A 17,042-nucleotide genomic window follows, 5' to 3' on the forward strand; every position below is an offset into this window, starting at 1 on the left:
AGAATAACTGAAAGTTTAGGGGCATTGATTCTAAGTTAGTGTAATAGCTCCAGGCTTCTCTACAAGCAAGGTAGACAGAGGTAGTGTTGGCACAACATCGTGTGACTTTACAAGCTGGACTGCAGTGAAACGTGGTTTCTCCTCTGGGATGAGGACTCTGATGCTCCTGTGTTGTCCTTGCAGTATAGCACTGGACCCTCTCTACCCATCTCGCTGCTCCTGGGAGACCTTTGGCTATGCCACCAGCACCACCCTGACCAACGTCTCTGATGAGCTCACCCCCCTGCAGCTCTCAGGGCAGCTCAACAGCCTGCCCTGCTCCATGTCCTTCCGCCAAGAAGAGAGTACCAGCATCATCAGGCTGATAGAGCAGGTGAGCCAGGCACATCTCCTCTCCAGGGCCCACAGGGAGCAGAGCCCAGGAGCTGACATGAGCATTCTCCTTGAGGTGCCCATAGAAAGTTTCCAGCACTAGGTTTTCTTGTGTCTCCTGTCCTTTGCTCAGAAAGCCCAACAGAGAGAGAATCTTCCTGCCTGGCTCTACTGGTTCAAGGTGTAGGGGATGGTTTGGGAATGGTGCCTTGTGGCAAAAGAACGTGATTATTGTTCACCTGGATGGAATATAATCTTACAGAGATCCCTAGAGAGCCAGACAACAGTGCACGATTAGGGAGAAGTGTAACCCCAGAAAAGCCAGGAGTTTAAACAAATTTACTCCTTGGCAAAATTCTACCTTTTTCTTCATAACCTCTGCATCCAGGCAAGAGACGTTCCCTTTTTGCTTTCAATGTGTCCAGATCCTCTCCCTTCCCACTTCCCCTGCGGGCCACATGTCCTGCCCCTGCCTGCCAATAACTGCTCCTGGCTGACAGCTGCTCCAGCACTTGGAGGGCTCTGAGGGCTTGTTCTTCCTTCCAGGCCAGGCATGCGACGTACGGGATCCGCAAGTGCTTCCTCTTCCTGCTGCAGTGCCAGCTGACCTTGGTTGTCATTCAGGTGAGTCCTGGCCTGGCTGGGGACAGCACTTAGCTCAGAGAACAGGGGTGTGAGCATGTGTATGGGTGGCTGCAGTGGGGCAGCCTCGGGAGAGGAACATGGCCTTCAGTCAGGTTTGGTGGAATTACAAATAGAGACTATGTGATCTCAGCCTGCCCCTTCTCCCTGACCCTCATGTGGGGGTTTCTTTTCAAACCCTTTTTCCCTGGAGAAAAGCACCCCTCTGCAACGTGTGGAGGGGCTGTGCAGTGGCAGCCTAGTTATCAGCTCATCCCAGTGTTTTGGGGGAAGTCAGCAGCATCTTGGGTAACAAGCCTCTCCTACCACTGCTCACACTCTTCACTGTGAATTGTTTCTGTCCAGTTCCTCTCCTGCCTGGTGCAGCTGCCCCCCATCCTCAGCACCACAGACATTGTGTGGCTCTCCTGTTTCTGCTACCCACTGCTCAGGTGAGTCTATCAGGGTGGAATCTCCTCCCACCCACGCACAGGATGCACAGACCAGGTCCCTCAGCCTCACCATGTCCATGTTAAAAGAAAGCTGACTTCACCCACAGCATGCCAAGAAGGCTGCAAGGATTATTCCAAGCACCTGCTTTGACAAGGTGCTTGGAAACAGCCACAGGAGTGTTTGTGTACTGCTGTGTTAACCCTGACAGCTGTGTGAGAGCTGCTGTTATCTTGGGGCTTGAACCTCCAGCTGAAAATCACCTAATCTTTCACTGGCTGGAGTATGATGGAGAGCCTGGGGTGTCAGGTGGAGGAAAGGTACCATGGGTGGATTTTTCCCCATCACACATTTAGAGGTCACCTCTTTCCCTGTCTGCACCTACCATGAATAACACCTTTTACAGCATATGCTTAAGGCAGTGGCCAGATAAGTGCTAATGGTTCAAGCAATCTGAGGAGGTTATTTGGGTTCAAATGATAGATACAGACAAAAATGGAATAGTTCTGGTGCTGAACATGTTACTAAAAGACTAACTTACCTTTCTCCAGTATCTCGCTCCTGGGCAAGCCTCCCCACAGCTCCATCATGACCATGGCAACAGGAAAAAACTTGACTTCCATTCCCAAGAAGGTAGGTGGCCCATCAGATTTTAGTTGTTCACACATTTTTCTGTTCTGTTTTGTCCCAGTGTTGATGCATAACTGAGGCCCTGTGCCTTTCCAGCTCGCTTGGTAAATTGATCCATGGCATGAGCCAGGAAGGGAATTCCTTAGTGCCAGCATACCCACAGGGCAGATCCACAGTGCAGCATCTCATCTGAACTACAGCTTGTCTTTTGCAGCCACTGATTCTCTGATGGTTCATGGAGAGGAGGTTGTGCCAGTGACATGCCTGTGTCATCCTCCTTCCTCTCCCTTATTCACAGACTCAGCACTACTTCCTGTTCTGCTTCCTGCTGAAATTCAGCCTGACCATCTGCTCCTGCCTCATCTGCTTTGGGTTCACACTGCATGAGTCCTGCAAAGAGGTGAACACCACCAGCCTCAATCTCACAGCCTGCTCCTCCATCATGCTGCACAGGTGAGGAACTGAGCCTGGCACACACCCCTCTTACTCTTGCCCTTCCAGGTAGAACTGATTCCCCTCTAACAAGCTTCAGCCTCTTCCCAACTAAAATGGCTACACAGAGGGCTGGGTGCTCTCCCTGTAGCCTTGACAATTGCATTGCTCATTGTCACCTCCTGGTACCAGGACAGCCTGACTCTGGGCTCACACTTAGTTCTCTCAGCTGTTAGAGAAGGACCTGGCCCTGGTGGGAAGAGGTCAGACAGTAAGTCCCCACTGTTGACTTCTTTTCTGTGTCCTCTCATTCACTAGCAATGCTGATGGTGCTCCTGACTGGTTTGGGACATTTTCCAATGCTCTTCTTGTAGCCCAGAAGCTCACAGCTGGCCTGATTGTTTTACACACAGGTAAATCCTAATTCCCAGAACACCATTTCCTACTCTGGGGAAAAACTTGCATCCTTTGCCTCCTTCTTTGCCCTTTGTCTGAGGTCACAAACTTCCTGATAGAAGCAGACACTGCAGTGGCCTCTCAGCACAGACCCTGTCTCACTAAACATTGCCCTGAAATTTTAAAAACAACACACTTGGAGCTGATTCTGTTTCCTACCAGCCTGCTGAAGTGCTGATTCCTTTCCAGTCTCACCAGAAGAGCAGCATCCCTCTTTGCCTTCTTGCAAATCAGTAGCAGCACCTGTAGCTCTCAAAAAATATTCTTTGCCTCAGAAGTCCTTATATCCCTGCTGCCATTTTGTGAAGCACCTCATTTCCATCCCCCAAAGAGCACTAGTACAAGCTGTGGCTGTTTGGGAGCTGGAAGCCTTTTTAAACCCTCTGGAGGGGCGTGGAGCCATGTCCTGCTTGACCCTCATCACCTGTACACCATGGCCTGGCAGAGTATATCCAGCTGCTCCCTGACGACCCTAAAGGGTCTCTGCTCCCTGTCCATGTCCTGTGGTGCTGTGTCTTGGTGCTGGGCAGAGCACTGGGTGTTGAGTTGTGCAGGTGTTCAGGTGAGCAGAAATGCCTTCTGGTTTGAGAGGCAGCCCACCTTTGGAGAGAGGGAGTGTGCAGTACTGTTTTATGTCCCTCAGACCACTGAGGCAAGGCAGGGCTGCTTAGCCTGGCAGCAGTTAAATGCTCATTCCTGTGCAGATAGGTCTGGGTCTCTGGCTAAATATGTCTCTGGGCTGGAGCTTTCCTCTGGTGCAGGCCTGCAGTGACCCAGAAACAAGGGCACACCCACCCCCCAGGTCTGGGCCTTTGCCTGCTCTGTTTTACCTCGCCAGGCTGTGAACCAACCTCACAGGGAGTAACCCTGTGCGGGACAACCACTGCTCCCCCCCACATATCCAGGGACTTGGAATTGCTGTGGGGAGCCTGATCTGAAAGGGCCTTGAATGAAAGGGCCATAAGCCCCATATCCCTTTGGAGTTCCAGCTGTTGGTGTGTGTTGTGAAGTGTCTGTGTGTGATGCCAATAACCCCTTTTCGCTGCAGTGTTCATCTCCATCACCCACGTCCATCGCACCAAGCCCCTGTGGAAGAAGAGCCCCCTCTCCAACCGCTGGTGGACGCTCACTGTGGCTGTTGTGTGAGTATCCCCAGGCCCTGATGAGGCATTCCAGAATGCTGGAGCAAGCAGGGCTCTAGGTCAGCTCTAGCACCAGTTTGCTGGTGCTGAAGAGACAGCAATTGATCTCCACTGCTGAACTGGTGAAGGGTCTCTGTTGTGAGCATTTCAGCCTGAACCCTGATCTGCAGATCCTGGGAAGCTTGTGAGCTCTGCTGAGGTTTGCTGTGTCTGTTTTTGATCTTAGATTGCTGGGGCAAGTGGCACAGACTGTGCTGGACCTGAAACTCTGGGAAAACCTCAATTCTTCTTTGACCTTTGACCATGTTTCCATCTCCCCGGTCTCATGGCTCCTGGGTTTTCTTTCCTTGGTCCTTGTGGTTATCATCAATGAGATTGTCAAGCTGCATGAAATCAGGTATGGGGGTAGTAAGGAAGATGAGGAGAAAGGGCTGGATTCTCACTCCAGCCTGGCCTTGAGCTGCAAAAAAAATCATGCCCGGGGAACAGGGTGGGGAATAAAAAGGAAAAGATGATTGCATTGTGTAAATCACCTGGTTATTGTGTTCCACCTCTCAGGGAGGAAGCACAGGGGAGGAAAGAGGGTCAGGGAAGGGCAGTGGCAGTGATTGGGAGCAGGAAGGGAGACCAAAATTTCCTTATCTCAAACCAAAGAGAGGGAGACAGCCAAGGTCTATGAAATACCAATGTAGAATTGGAAGGGGCTGTTCTCTCCATCTTGTCCCATGAGGACAGAGAGGCATTGAATCCCAGCAGAGGAAACAGGCCTTCACACAGTGCCTGGACTGTGGGACTCATTTTCAGGGGAAGTGGCTGAAGCCAAGAACTAGTAGCAGGCAGTGACTGGCTGTTCTCCCCAGCACAGGGAGCAGCCAGGGCTGGGAGTTAACGCTAATGAACGTTGACTCAGGAAATGGGCTGGTGAGGAAAAGCAGCAGGGATTGCAGGGAACCCTGGTGGGGACAGAGACACCATCTCTGTTCCTGGGGAAGGGTTTCTGGACCTTTCTCTGCTGTGTCCGGTGTCCCTGGAGATGGGATTTGGCTGGATGGGGAAGGACTGAGACCATGGGTTGCCTTCTGCCTGTGATTTCCCTCCCAGGCTACCAAAGGGCCCAGGCCAAGGGCTTCCCTGTTTCTTGGGTCTGGCAGCCCAGGAATGGCAGTGGGACAGCCTTGCTTGCCTTTCCCCTCTCCATATGCTGACTCTCTTCTTTGTTCTTCCTTCTCCAGGGTCCGGGTCCGTTACCAAAAGAGGCAGAAGCTGCAGTTTGAAACCAAGCTGGGGATGAATTCACCATTTTAAATGCTCCCAGCTCAAGTTCCCTGGAGCCAGGGCCAAACAGCCACATCCTGCACTGGGAGAGAGGCTGCACCAAAGGCTCAGGGAGTTTTCCCTCCCACATGCAAACCAGACAGCCTCCTGGCAAAAGTACATCAGCACCTTCCCGGGGCCCCAGGCAGGGATCCCCCCCAGGTATGCAGCCCCTCCCCAGCCTGCCAGGGTACACTCACAGGAGCCTGCAAGCTCTGGTGCCTCTTCAGGCTGCTCTTCCTTTATTTATTTATTACTAGAGGTATTTGTTAGTATCATGGTGATGCTGAAATGAAGCGACTCCTTTCCTCTGTGTGAGCAAATGGGTTTCCTGGGCCTGGCAGGAGAATCTGGGGCCAGCAGGGGAGATGTAGGTCTGCTGAAGCAAGAGATCTCTATTGAAACCTGTTTTGTTTTCCCATCTCTGCCTGCTCTCCCTGTGTGCATGCCTGTGCATGCCCTCACCTGCCTCCCTGTCCCTGTGTCCTGGGGCAAAGGAGCCATCCCTCTTGCAGTTCCAGGAGTGCTGGGAGCCAAGTGGGGACTGGAGCTCACATCCTGAGGGGACAGTGGGAAGGGTCTCTGGCAGGGCGCTGGGACAGCCAGGCTGGGCCAGGCCTGCCCTCTAGTGTTGTTGCTGTATCCTTATCCCGGCTGTTGAGTGCTTCAGAAGAGGGATGAGACACAGCTTTAGGAAAAGCTGCCCCCGTTTGACTGACTGATCTGGTGCAGAGGGAGTCAGGAGGGCAGCTCTGCCTGCCTGCAGGGAGCCAGCATGGCTCAGCTTCCTCCAGCCCTGTTGAACGAGCTTTTATCTGCTTTAATAACCCCAGAGAGGTTTATAACCATTCTCCTGTTTGTGATCCGAATTGCTGTTCTGCTTCAGTAACACGCCTGCTTGAGAGAGCCACAGCCAGAGATAAAACCTGAGCCTGCCTATCCCACCCTGGAGGGAGGGGATGTCTTTCCTGGCAGGATATCTGCAACTTGCAGTTGTGACTAAGACAGAGCTGGTGGATGGCTCCTTCCCCAGTCCCAGGATTGTGCTGCATCCAGTACATTCTCTCCAAGGCACTGGAAAACCCCCCCCTCATCATGTCTTTCTGTGATAGTGCCGGGAAGTCTCTCCCCTCCATGCTAATGCCTTCACACAGAATCACAGGATGGTTTGGGTTGGAAGAGACTTTAAGGCTCATCTAGTTCAACCCCTCTGCCCATGGGCTGGGATGTCACAGACCAGGTTGCTCCAAGCCCTGTCCAGCCTGGCCTTGGACACTTCCAGGGATGGGGCATCCACAACCTCCCTGGGCAGTGTTTATTCCCTGTTTTTCTGGAGGTCTCTTCATTTGCCTGGGGGGACCCTCCTATGAGGGTTTGCTGCAAACCAGGATCTGTCCCAGTGCAGCACACCTGCTCTGAGCTTGGAACAGACCCCAGCTGTACTGGGAACACTGGTGCTGTTGTGGGCTGACAGACAAGGGCCACACAGGCTTGGCTACCAGAGTATTTGCAGCTCATGGAGATATTTTCTCTAGTTCTAAAAACTGACCAAACCTGGTAAATCCTGGCCCTGTTTTTGCTCCCAAGATTAACACTACAGTTGGCTGTTACTTCCCTGTTGGTACCAGGGGCTAACAAATGGTGGCTGGTCCCTCCTGGGCAGGCAGGGAGCTCGCTGGAACCCCCACGCTCTGCCCTGCTGCTCCAGCTTGTCTTCCTCACTTTTCAGCATAACCAGAGAGCACAGACACGGCTTTGTGTCTCTAAGCAATACCCTCTCCCCACTGTGGGTCTGGCAGGGGAGCAAAGCTGGGTACAGGCAGTCCCTGAGCTCTGGGGATGCACGGGGGATGTTGGAGGGGAGCAGATGGGGGTGTTTGAGGCCCAGACTCTGTTCCTGCAGCTGGAGAGTGGATGTGGAGATCCCATGCTGTCAGGATTGCATGGGATAGGGAGCCAGCAGCTCACTGGCCACTCCTCTTGCAGCCTGGGTCTGAACTCTGCCCTCACTCCCCTGGCACTCACAGAGCCACCTGGCTCGGGGAGAACAAGCTGCGCCTTTCCCAGCCTCAATTCACTAAATGCCAGCTCCAGATCTGTTACACCTGACACCTGAGAAATCACCTCTTCTTCCTAATGCCAGGGTTGGGTCACAGGTGTGGTATGATCTCCTCTGTGGCCGAGCTGAGCTGGAGGCAGAGGCAGCACAGAGCTGCTCACTGCCGTCCCTGCAGAGCAATTTTCCCCCCACCCGAACCTCAGCCCTTGCCCTGTGCCAGAACTGCTGTAGGTGATAAAAGGCAGCAGATTCCAGGGCTTCCTGCTGGCCACACCCTCCTCTAGAGGAGGCACCTCCAAGGGTTTCCTTCTCTGAGTGATCACAAATGTTTATTTTCCTGCATCCTCCTTCCCCTGCTAGACATGGAGGGAGCTGAGGTGTATGAATGGAGCCTTTTGGATGGTCTTGCCAATGCCACCCTTCCCTCAGCCACTAAGGTGTCCAAGGGTCAGGGTGCATGGCTTCAGAAGGAAATTTCCTACATCAAGATGTTTTTAAATGCTGTATATTTTATATTAAATTTTTTGGGATGTATGTAAAAATATTTCATTTGTATTAAAACTTGTAAATTGTATTAAAAAAAAAAGAAAAGATAAACCCAGACCCACATGCATCCAGTATATGAATGGCAATAAATGATTGTCTTGGATAACACACCCAGTGAGAGTGGGAACGAGTTTGCACCAGCAAAGGAAGGAGGTAAAAATGTGTGTGGCTGCTCAGGTCACAGGGTGTGAGTTTCCTGGCTCGCCTGTTGCAGGGACACAGCCCAAGCACTTGGATGCTCCTGGGACCCGATCCTGGCCTTTTTCCCACTTTCTGCTCAGCTTTGGACAAATCTCTGCAGCTCTGAACACCTCTTCCTACAGAATAAGTTTGCTTACCTGTTGGTTTCGTGGATCCCAGGCACTGCTTCAGTCGAGGCTGGTGGCACGGTTTGAATCCCTCGGGATGGATGAAAGGTCAGGGTGAGCTGGAATAGGCACTGGGAGCACTGGAGACAAGAATGAGGAGGCCTGGGATGCTTGTCTTGAGCAAAGCAGGACCTGGGGTCACTGTCACCACACTCTTGACCATGCAGGAGGAGGAGGAATGCTCTGCCTGGCCGGTGGAGGGAGCTGAGGTGCTGGGATGTGCCCAGAGCTGGGCAGTGGGACACTGGGAGGTGGTGCTGGTCCCTGCTCTCACCACGTCACTGCCACGGTGGTGAAACTCAAAGTGAACGTTAACCTTGCAGGACTCAGCAGGGGAGATAATCTGAGGAAACCCTGGAGCACTCAAGGGACAGGATAAAGCTGATCCTCCATGAACTTCAAACAGTAGGTGACAAGCTTGTGCAATTTGACACGAAGGACACAACTAGGCAAAACTATCAAAAGGGTAAAATATGCCCCACTGTTTAATAGAATTTAGTCTTAATGGATGTTAGTGGAAAACAAAACGCATGATTAACACAAACAGAGCAGATGGTTTAAAATCTGTTGTCAGTCTGGTGATTACATGGGCTATTTTTTCCCCTCACTGTCTTGCTGCACAGAGCAGGTGCAGCTGGGGTCAGTTAGTCCCAGTTGCAGTGTACATAACTTACACACCATACAGTAGCTTCAAAATAGAGATCTAGAGCTTTTAAAAAATAGGCATTCTTCTGCAAAATCGAATGTTTAATTCCCTTATTGACAATGAGAGCAGCGTCGTGCTGCCCTCAGGTGGCTCAGACGGCGGCAGCTCCACCCCAGTGTCCTCTTATCCCTGACCCTACAGTCCAAGACTTGCAGTTCTGGTTAGTAAATATATATAATAAATCACATTTAAAATATATACATTGGCCTTTTAAAAAAGAACATTTACAGTTTATCAACATTGAAAAAAAAAACTTGGGTTTGTCCCAGGTTGACTCACGAGAGTAAAAATCAGTTTTAAAAGGTTTCTGTGAACCTCTTGATAAAGTGCCACTGGTTGTAGCTATTTGAAAACATCACGTCCATGATGTGGCACTTCCCTGTCAGACATAGGCAGTGGATACACTGAGTGGGACAGAAATCAGAGACCAATTCATCAGGAGAGAAGTGTCTTAGAGCCTCACAGTGACCTCAAGTCCCAGCCAACAATAGGATTTTAGGTTTCTTCAGGACTTTGTTTTTGCTTTTCAACCCAGAAGCCAGGCTGGCACCTCTCACCTGCCCAGCCCACAGCACAACTGCCCTCAGGAGCAGAGACGCTTGGGATTGTCCAGTTGGGCTTTGCTCCCCTTCCCATGCAACAGGACAAGGGGCTGCAAACAGTCCAGTTCAGCCACAAACTCCCAGAAGGATTGGGAAGCAAATTCCTCCTCAGCCACCTTCTCCCTTTCCAGTTTGGCTTTGCATTGGCGATTTTTTTTAAAAAAGAGGGAAATACGTGGATTTTTCTTTCCCTTTGTTTGGATTTTTTTTTTTTTTTGTAGCAAATGGCACTTCAGCACAATCTTTCAGTTCCCTTCTGGTGCTCCGATGCTTTCATTTGCTTGGCATGCCGGGTGCGAGCCAAGTTCGGGGCTCTTGGACATATTTAGCCATGCACTACTGAGCAGATCCTGCGAGAGAGAGAAATCTGTCTCCGAGCGATGCAGCCGTTTCCTCCCGCCTGGATGCAGGGAGCTGTCGCTGCAGCCACGGGCTGTGGCCGCATCCAGCGCACAGGAGCTGCTTCCCGAGCCGCATTCCCGCGGGGCACGCGGGGTCAGCTCTCCCGCCGGGCCTCGGTGCCGCGGGGAAGGATCGCGCCCGGCCCCGAACGCCGCTACTGTTCAACAATGCTGGCGGCGGCGTTTGTGCCAGCAGCTCCCTGCAGGGAGGGGGACTGGGAAAACGGGCTGTTTTCTCCCAAAGACAAGGGATAGGGGAGGGGGGGAAAAAAAGAAATTAAAAAACATCAACACCCTGCTACTTCACTCTGGAAGGACCAGGGTGGGGGTTTGTGTAGGCACGGTGTTGGCAGAGGGCAAACTCCATTGAGCAGCACGATCCAGACGGACTGGCCCAAATCCCCAGGCCTTTGGCGCTGCCATCGCCATCCTCATCGCTCTGGGAAGGGGCAGGAAGGCCCCCCATGTCCGGCAGGGCCGTGACAGAACATCCGCCGCTTCGGAGGCTGTGCCAGCCCCATCCCAAGGGGGTTGTGGGTCCCGCCGGAGGGATTTCGATCCACTTGGATTACACACTGCCTGACGCTGACGCATTTGGAAAAGCGGCAAATAAAGCAGAAAGGTTCCTTCTCGCTCCACAAACTGCCAAATTGCGACAAACCCTGTCTTCTTTTAGCTGCTGTCAGGCCTTGCCGGGGCTGGGACTGCTCAGTAAATCGCCAGCTCAGTGGCGGCTGCCTGGGGAGGTCTCTCCTGTGACACATTGTTGGCAGGGGATAAATAATAAGAGGCAAGGCTTGACAATGCAGTGGGGAAAGAGAAAGGTCCCTTGTGGAGGCTCCTCAGCTCTGTGCAAGGGAGCGAGGGCTTCTCTGTGGCCTCCAGGACCACATGTGCAGCCCCCTCTGGGCTCTCCTCCTGCTTCCAGTCTGGTGGGAAATGCTTGACCCCCTCGGAAACCGGCCCACAGCCACGCTGGCACGTGTGACACAGAACCAGGGGTGAGCAAGGAGGGCAGCTGCGTTCCCAGCTGCAGTGCAAAGTGCGGGGAGGGAGTGGCTGGAGAGACCTGGTGGCGCCGCTCGGTGCCAGATCCGCTCCTCCCCATGGGTGAGGGGCACTGGCGGAGCAGCCGGAGGTGAGGAGGGGAAGGAGGGAGCAAGCCTCAGTCCAGCATCGCGTCCAGCTGGTCGGCCAGGTCGTCGAACATGTTGCTTATGTCTTCCAGGATGTTCTTGGCCGAGTGCACAGTCCCAGGGTGGCTGGGGAGGAAAGGGAGAGAGTCAAAGCACCGCCCAAAGGCTGCAGGTGCTGATGGGGAAGGTTTGGCCAGGCTGGACCTGATCAGTGGCAGCTGGAGCTCAGCACACAGGTGGGCTCGAGCACCAGTGACCTGTGTGGTGCAGGCAGTTCCCCTGCACAGCTTCCCAATCCCACCTCAGGGGTCCAGCCCCAGCATTTCCCTCACCTCTCTGCCTCCTCCACCGTGATCTTCTTCTCAGCTGCCTGCAGGGTGGCTGCCAGCGTGGAGTTGGTCTGTTCCAGCCGCTGCTGGGCCAGGGTGGCCCCCGGGGCACCTGCCAAAGGCTTTGCCAACATCTTGCTGCCTGTGTCCAGTGTCAGTGAGCTGGGACCAGGCAGGGACCCGATCACATCTGGCACCGCCTCTGTGGCTGCCCAGGGAGCAACAGTGTGGCGGGAGGGCTGCAGGACCTGCTGGTAGATGGTCTTGGGCCCAGAGAAGACAAGCTTGGTGGATGCCACAGAGGTGTGCTTGGTGGGGACATCTGCAAAGGAAGGGGATTCATGGCACATGGTGGCACAGGTCCTCCTTGCCTCCCATACCAACACAGGAGGGAGCCCCAGGCCCTGCCACCACCTCGGGGACACCCCCACAATCCCCCTTACCTGCAGTGGGTGTCCTCACCACGGCTGTGCCAACCAGCTCTGTGGGGCTGGGGGCTTTGGTGGGGCTTGGTGCCTTCTTCATCCCTTTCTCCAGCGACAAGATGCTTTTCTCTATCTCAGCAATCCTGAACTCCACGCTGTCATCGTCAAAGGCATCCCCGGCCAGCCCAGCCTGTGGTGCCTGCGCTGGTGTGGCAGGGCCTGCGATGCTCACTGCCTGTGCCTGGGCATACTGGGGTGTGGGGGTGCCCCCCAGCTCAGCCTGCCCAGCCATGCTGAACGCCTTCAGCACCGCCTGCAGCGGCTCCCGCTCCCTGAACCGCGGCCGGCGCTTCACCGTGTCCGACTCGGTGAGGTTGAACTCCAGCACGGGCGGCTCCTTGGTGACAGTGGGAGCTGCCGGCTCCTTCCCAGTAGAGCAGGGGGGCTCTGCTGGCTGGGAACCAGGCTCTGTGTCCGGCACGGCTGTGTCGGCTTTGGGATGCCCAGTGGGCTTCGGCCGCTGTTTGATGGTTAAGTTGCCTTCTTCTGCGAAGGGGATACACTCACTGGAGCTGTTCTGGGAGGATGAGGAGGAGACCCCTGGCTTGGCCTCCTCCTCTGTGTCTGAGCAGGCATCCTCCCGCTCGCCCTGCGCAGCCACCTCTGTCATGGGACCACTGGGCTCGCTCAGTGTCCGTCTCCGTGGCTTGCTGCTCTCAAAAGGGTCCCTGCTGCCATCAGAAAGCATGGCACTGCTGGTGTCACCGCCAGCGTAGGACTCGTCACCCACATCTGCCCGGGGGAGACAGTCCTGAGTCAGGTGCAGTGGTTTTGGGGCCAGGAGGGGCTTGGGTGGACTCGCCCCCGGTGTTCCCTCCAGCGCAGCCGCCAGGCTCTTCACTGTCCTGCCACGGCCAGTGTCACTGGGGGTGGCACCTGCATCAACCACATCCTGGGGGGCCGTGGGCTGCTGCTCGGGGTTGGGGGGCTGCTCACTGTCTGCCTCGGCAGCAAGGGCGCTGGAGACGGAGCTGAGGCGCTTGGGAGGCGGCGGCGGAGGGCCCTTGCGCTTGGCGCGGATGGCGAAGGACTGGCTGCGGGTCACCTTGGCATCCACCTGCAGACAGGCCCGTGGCATTTGGCTGCGGCCTGGCCGCCGTGTCAGCGTGGCATAGGAGCCCAGGGTGCTGGTGGGAGCCCCCTCCTCCTCCTCATGCTCCCCGTCCGACAGCGCGTAGCGGTTCAGGCTGTGCGAGCGCTTCTTGTGCTTGAAGCCTTCGCCCCCGTTGTGCTGCTCCCCGCCCGTGGGGGACGCGGTGGGCGGCTCCGTGGGGCCACACTGGCTGTGCAGGTAGGAGAAGCCTTTTTGGGCTGATGTCTGCAGGCTGCTCTTCTGCCCGGGGGAGACGGAGGGGTAAGGCTGTGCCAGGGCCTTGGGCTGCTCCGCTCCCAGGAGGGATGGGACTGTCGGGGATTTCAAGGAGATGTGTGGGTACATGAAGACGTACGGGGCCGTTCCCTTGCTGGGGGTCTGGGGAGGAGTACAGGGGGTGACTGCTGGAGTCCCGGCTCCTTTCTGAGCCGTGGGCCGGGTGTACTGATCCGTGCCTTCGGGCAGGTTCCTCTCCTTGAGAGGGCTGCCTCCGCCGCCGTTGGCAAAGCCGTTCAGCCCCTCGGGGGATACGAGCATCCCGTAGGGCTCGGGACTGGGCCGTCCTGGCAGGCTGGCCGGGCTCTCCTTGCTGCGGGGCGGTGCACAGGACTGCCCACTGCTGCTGCTGCTCTCCCCACTGCCCAGGCTCTCCTGCGAGGGGCTGGAGAGGCGCCGGGACAGCACGTTGTCCTGCGAGTGCCCTGAGCCCCGGGACCGCACCCCGATGCTCTCCTGGCTCCGTGACATTCCCTGGCTGCTCTTGATGCCGAGTGTCTCATGGCAGCTGTTGGACATGGCCGTCTGGAGCTCGTAGCTGAGCTCACTGTCCTGGAAGGTCGTCATTTTGGGGGTGTGTGGGGACTGGCACTCCCCGTTCTCCAGTGACTCGATGGTGACAATGTCCAGGGAACCGGGGACCTTCCGTCTCGCCAGAGTTGCTTCTGCTTGGTTGAGGCTTTTGCGGAGGTCTCTGAGCTTCTTGACGGCCAACATGATCTTTTTCTGGTGGCCTGCGGGAAGGAAAAGGACATTAGGTTGGCTCCAGCCCCCAAGGCCTTTGTTTTCTGGCCAAGAAGAGTCATGGTCATGTCACCAACCAGAGCAAAGGCCTCCGGGTTATTCAAACCCTGCCTATGGGAGGGAACAAACTGCCTCCAGCATCTACCTGACTCAGCCCAGCTCCAGCCTGCCAAGGACAGTCCTTAGGGACAGCCATGAACTGCCCTTTCCAGGTGCTCAGGACATGCCTGCATCTCCCAGCCTGAGGGAGAACAGGGTGTGGGGACTGGGTGGGAAACTTGGCTGGCCTGGGCCACCCCAGCATAGCGGGAAGGACTCACCCAGCTTGTTGATGCCGATCTCTTGCAGATCCTCCCACGTCAGGTCCGTCACGATGGTGATGGAGTCATAGCCATTGTTCACCAGCTTTTTGTGGTACTGGGGCAACCCGATGGCACTGAGCCAGTCCATCAGGTCAGCCTGGAAAGAGCATGGAGATGCTGCTGTGAGCATTGAGGCATTGGCAGCACCTTCATTATCCCCTCCCTGTCTCTGCTCAGGTGTCTGTGTTTTCAGGTTCTCTCTGACTGCATTAAGACAGTCAAAGCCATTGCAGTGTGTATTAGACCCGCTCCTGTCCTGTCCTGGGGTGAGAGAGCTCTGAGAAAAACCCAGAAAAAGAGAGTGACCAAAGCCCTGGTGCCAGGGACTCACCGGGATGTAGTTGGGCAGCCACTCGGCGATGCTCAGCTGCCCGATCTCCGTGGAGATCTTTTTCCTGTGGCCTGGCTTGGTCACGCCGATGGCTGTCAGATCCTAAGGGGAGCAGAGTGGGGCCATGGTCAGCTCAGAGAGCACAGAGCAGTGGGTACCACTGTCAGCAGCTCAGGGGATGCTGACCAGGGTGAGGAAGGACCTGCCCTACCTCCGGGGTCATGCGGCTGATGGTGGGCACGTCATAGCCAGCGTTGAGGAAGTTGGCAGTGTATGACTCCAGCTGGAACTCACGCAACCAGTTGTAAATCGCTTCTGCGTCCTGAGGAGAGGACAGGACACAGCACAGCCCATCACAGTGGCTGCAGGGGCTGGAAGGAACCTGACTGCTCCAGGCAGGACAACAGAATCCCCTTGGACAAGACCCACTTGTCGCCAGTGTTCTCAAGACCCAGTTCCCTGTGTCCCCAGAGCAGTGAGAGCTGGGCTGAGTGCCCCAAACACAGCCCTCTCACCCAGCACACCATTTCCCAGTTGTCCCAGTTACCTTCCCCTCGAGGAGCTGCTCAGGACGCAAGAACTGGTGGGAGAAGACCCTGTCTCCAGGGGGGCAGCTGCCTGGGGTCTCTAGGCTCTGTGACCCTGGTCGAGAGGAGAAAGGAGAACTGTCACGGGGGCACTTGAGTAGCAAGCAGCACCCAGGGCTGGGGGGACATCTGTCCCCAAGGTCCCATGGAGTTGGGACAGCCCTCACCTGCTGTGGTTGTCAACTGCCCATTGCGTGGCTCTGATCCCAAAAGGTGTTGCTGGAGGTCGTCGCTGGAGGAGGGCAGAGGCTGAGGGAGAGGAGGAGTGAGTGAAGGAGGGACCCTGCTCCAGAGACAAGCCCTGTCACACCCACAGGAGCAGAGGGGTGGTCCCTGCACTGGGCTGCTGGGCACAGCTTCCCTCAGTGAAAGGCTGGTCCCCAGCAAAAGATCTAGACAGGATTTGACCCAGGGCCTTTTTTTAACCTCTCAGATAACACAGGACACAGTGGAGATGCTGCATGGTACCAACCATGGCCCCCAGCTCCACTCAAAAAGGCCAGTTGTGGTTTGGGGAGCAACTGAAGACCCCCCAGAAGCATCTCCCTGCTGAGTCCTGGCAGCAAGTAGGGGTTTGGTGGAGGATGCTCAGCTCCAGCAGTCCTTCCTTTGAAAGGAGGGATACAGGCAGACAGGGAAGGGGCTGGGGCTCCATCTCCAGCCTGAGCTGGCGCAGGGACGGGCTGGGAGAGCAGGGGCTGGTGCCTACCCTGGCGTTCTCGATGAGGATGCTGGTGCTCTGCCCGTTGGTGCCCTCGGTGCTCTGGCCGCTGCCGGCGCTGCGGATGCTGCCGATGCTGCCCTCGCTGCCCACGCTGTTCCTGTCTCCTGCTGCTCGGGGCAGGCAGGGAGGCCGTCAGGAGCACCCCGGGATCGGGGCTGACACAGGGCACAGAGGTCCCCAGCAGGGACACAAGTGCCAACACAGTGACACCAGTAAAAAACAGTCTCCCACAAGATCCCTCTGGCCACAGACAATGCACCAGTTCCCTCCCGCCTCCCAGCATGCACGACACAGACAGGGTGACCTGGGCCGGCAAGGGACACACAGAGGGGACATGGGGATGCAGCCTGGCTGAGGACACAGGGAGTGAAGGGGCTGCTCTGTGGGCTCCCCTAAACTCCCTTTCCCTGCGTCTGCTCCCTCTCATCTGGCTGCTTCCCCACTGAGAGGTGGAAGGAGAGTCTCCCCCCCTGTACCCCTGCCTGGGCAGGGCTGGGAACAGGGGAAGGTCCCCAGCCCCTCTCCCTCCCCAGCTGCTCCCCTGACCTGAGCTGTCAGGGCCCGGGGCCGTCCGGGTTAGGGTGAGGTGGCCACTTGGGGCTGCCTGGTGAGGACACTCGTCAGGGAGGTGCTGCAGCCCACCGGGGGGTGCTGGGAGGGCCCCGGGGGGACCCTGGCGCTGGTGTGCGGGTGCCACACGGGGGACAACCATGCCTGCATTCAAAGACAAAACACGTGTGGTCAGAGTTCATGCGGGAGGCAGTGGGGGGGGACAGCTGAGCCTCAACCCTCAAATTACCACCCCACCAATGGTACAACCTCCTGTGCCCATCTGACTCCTTCTCTTCCCCCCTAGCTAGCCAGGGCTGCGGGGCC

General features: G+C 56.0%; 2 protein-coding genes across 5 annotated transcripts in view; one reads left to right on the top strand and one right to left on the bottom strand.

Annotated features, from left to right (window-relative positions):
- The window catches only part of TMEM94 (transmembrane protein 94), a 50,310-nt gene extending 42,178 nt beyond the window's left edge, over nucleotides 1-8,132 (top strand). For all 3 annotated transcript variants that reach the window (XM_027654327.1, XM_027654326.1, XM_027654325.1), the window contains 9 exons: nucleotides 184-373; nucleotides 919-996; nucleotides 1,360-1,445; nucleotides 1,995-2,076; nucleotides 2,372-2,526; nucleotides 2,824-2,918; nucleotides 4,010-4,103; nucleotides 4,330-4,500; nucleotides 5,336-8,132. In XM_027654327.1, coding sequence (XP_027510128.1) covers nucleotides 184-373; nucleotides 919-996; nucleotides 1,360-1,445; nucleotides 1,995-2,076; nucleotides 2,372-2,526; nucleotides 2,824-2,918; nucleotides 4,010-4,103; nucleotides 4,330-4,500; nucleotides 5,336-5,408 — 1,024 coding nt within the window. In that variant the 3' untranslated portion in view covers nucleotides 5,409-8,132. The remainder of the gene's footprint in view (nucleotides 1-183; nucleotides 374-918; nucleotides 997-1,359; nucleotides 1,446-1,994; nucleotides 2,077-2,371; nucleotides 2,527-2,823; nucleotides 2,919-4,009; nucleotides 4,104-4,329; nucleotides 4,501-5,335) is intronic.
- A 714-nt stretch (nucleotides 8,133-8,846) lies between these two features.
- The window catches only part of CASKIN2 (CASK interacting protein 2), a 33,808-nt gene continuing 25,612 nt past the window's right edge, over nucleotides 8,847-17,042 (bottom strand). For both annotated transcript variants that reach the window (XM_027654322.1, XM_027654323.1), the window contains 10 exons: nucleotides 16,713-16,880; nucleotides 16,152-16,273; nucleotides 15,610-15,691; nucleotides 15,403-15,497; nucleotides 15,067-15,177; nucleotides 14,856-14,957; nucleotides 14,483-14,621; nucleotides 12,008-14,152; nucleotides 11,568-11,886; nucleotides 8,847-11,361 (listed from right to left, as the gene is read on the bottom strand). In XM_027654322.1, the coding sequence (XP_027510123.1) occupies nucleotides 11,265-11,361; nucleotides 11,568-11,886; nucleotides 12,008-14,152; nucleotides 14,483-14,621; nucleotides 14,856-14,957; nucleotides 15,067-15,177; nucleotides 15,403-15,497; nucleotides 15,610-15,691; nucleotides 16,152-16,273; nucleotides 16,713-16,880 (3,380 nt within the window). In that variant the 3' untranslated portion in view covers nucleotides 8,847-11,264. The remainder of the gene's footprint in view (nucleotides 11,362-11,567; nucleotides 11,887-12,007; nucleotides 14,153-14,482; nucleotides 14,622-14,855; nucleotides 14,958-15,066; nucleotides 15,178-15,402; nucleotides 15,498-15,609; nucleotides 15,692-16,151; nucleotides 16,274-16,712; nucleotides 16,881-17,042) is intronic.

The sequence above is a fragment of the Corapipo altera genome, unplaced genomic scaffold (genome assembly GCF_003945725.1).
Source record: "Corapipo altera isolate COAL_440 unplaced genomic scaffold, ASM394572v1 343, whole genome shotgun sequence".
NCBI classification, from domain to species: Eukaryota; Metazoa; Chordata; class Aves; order Passeriformes; family Pipridae; genus Corapipo; species Corapipo altera.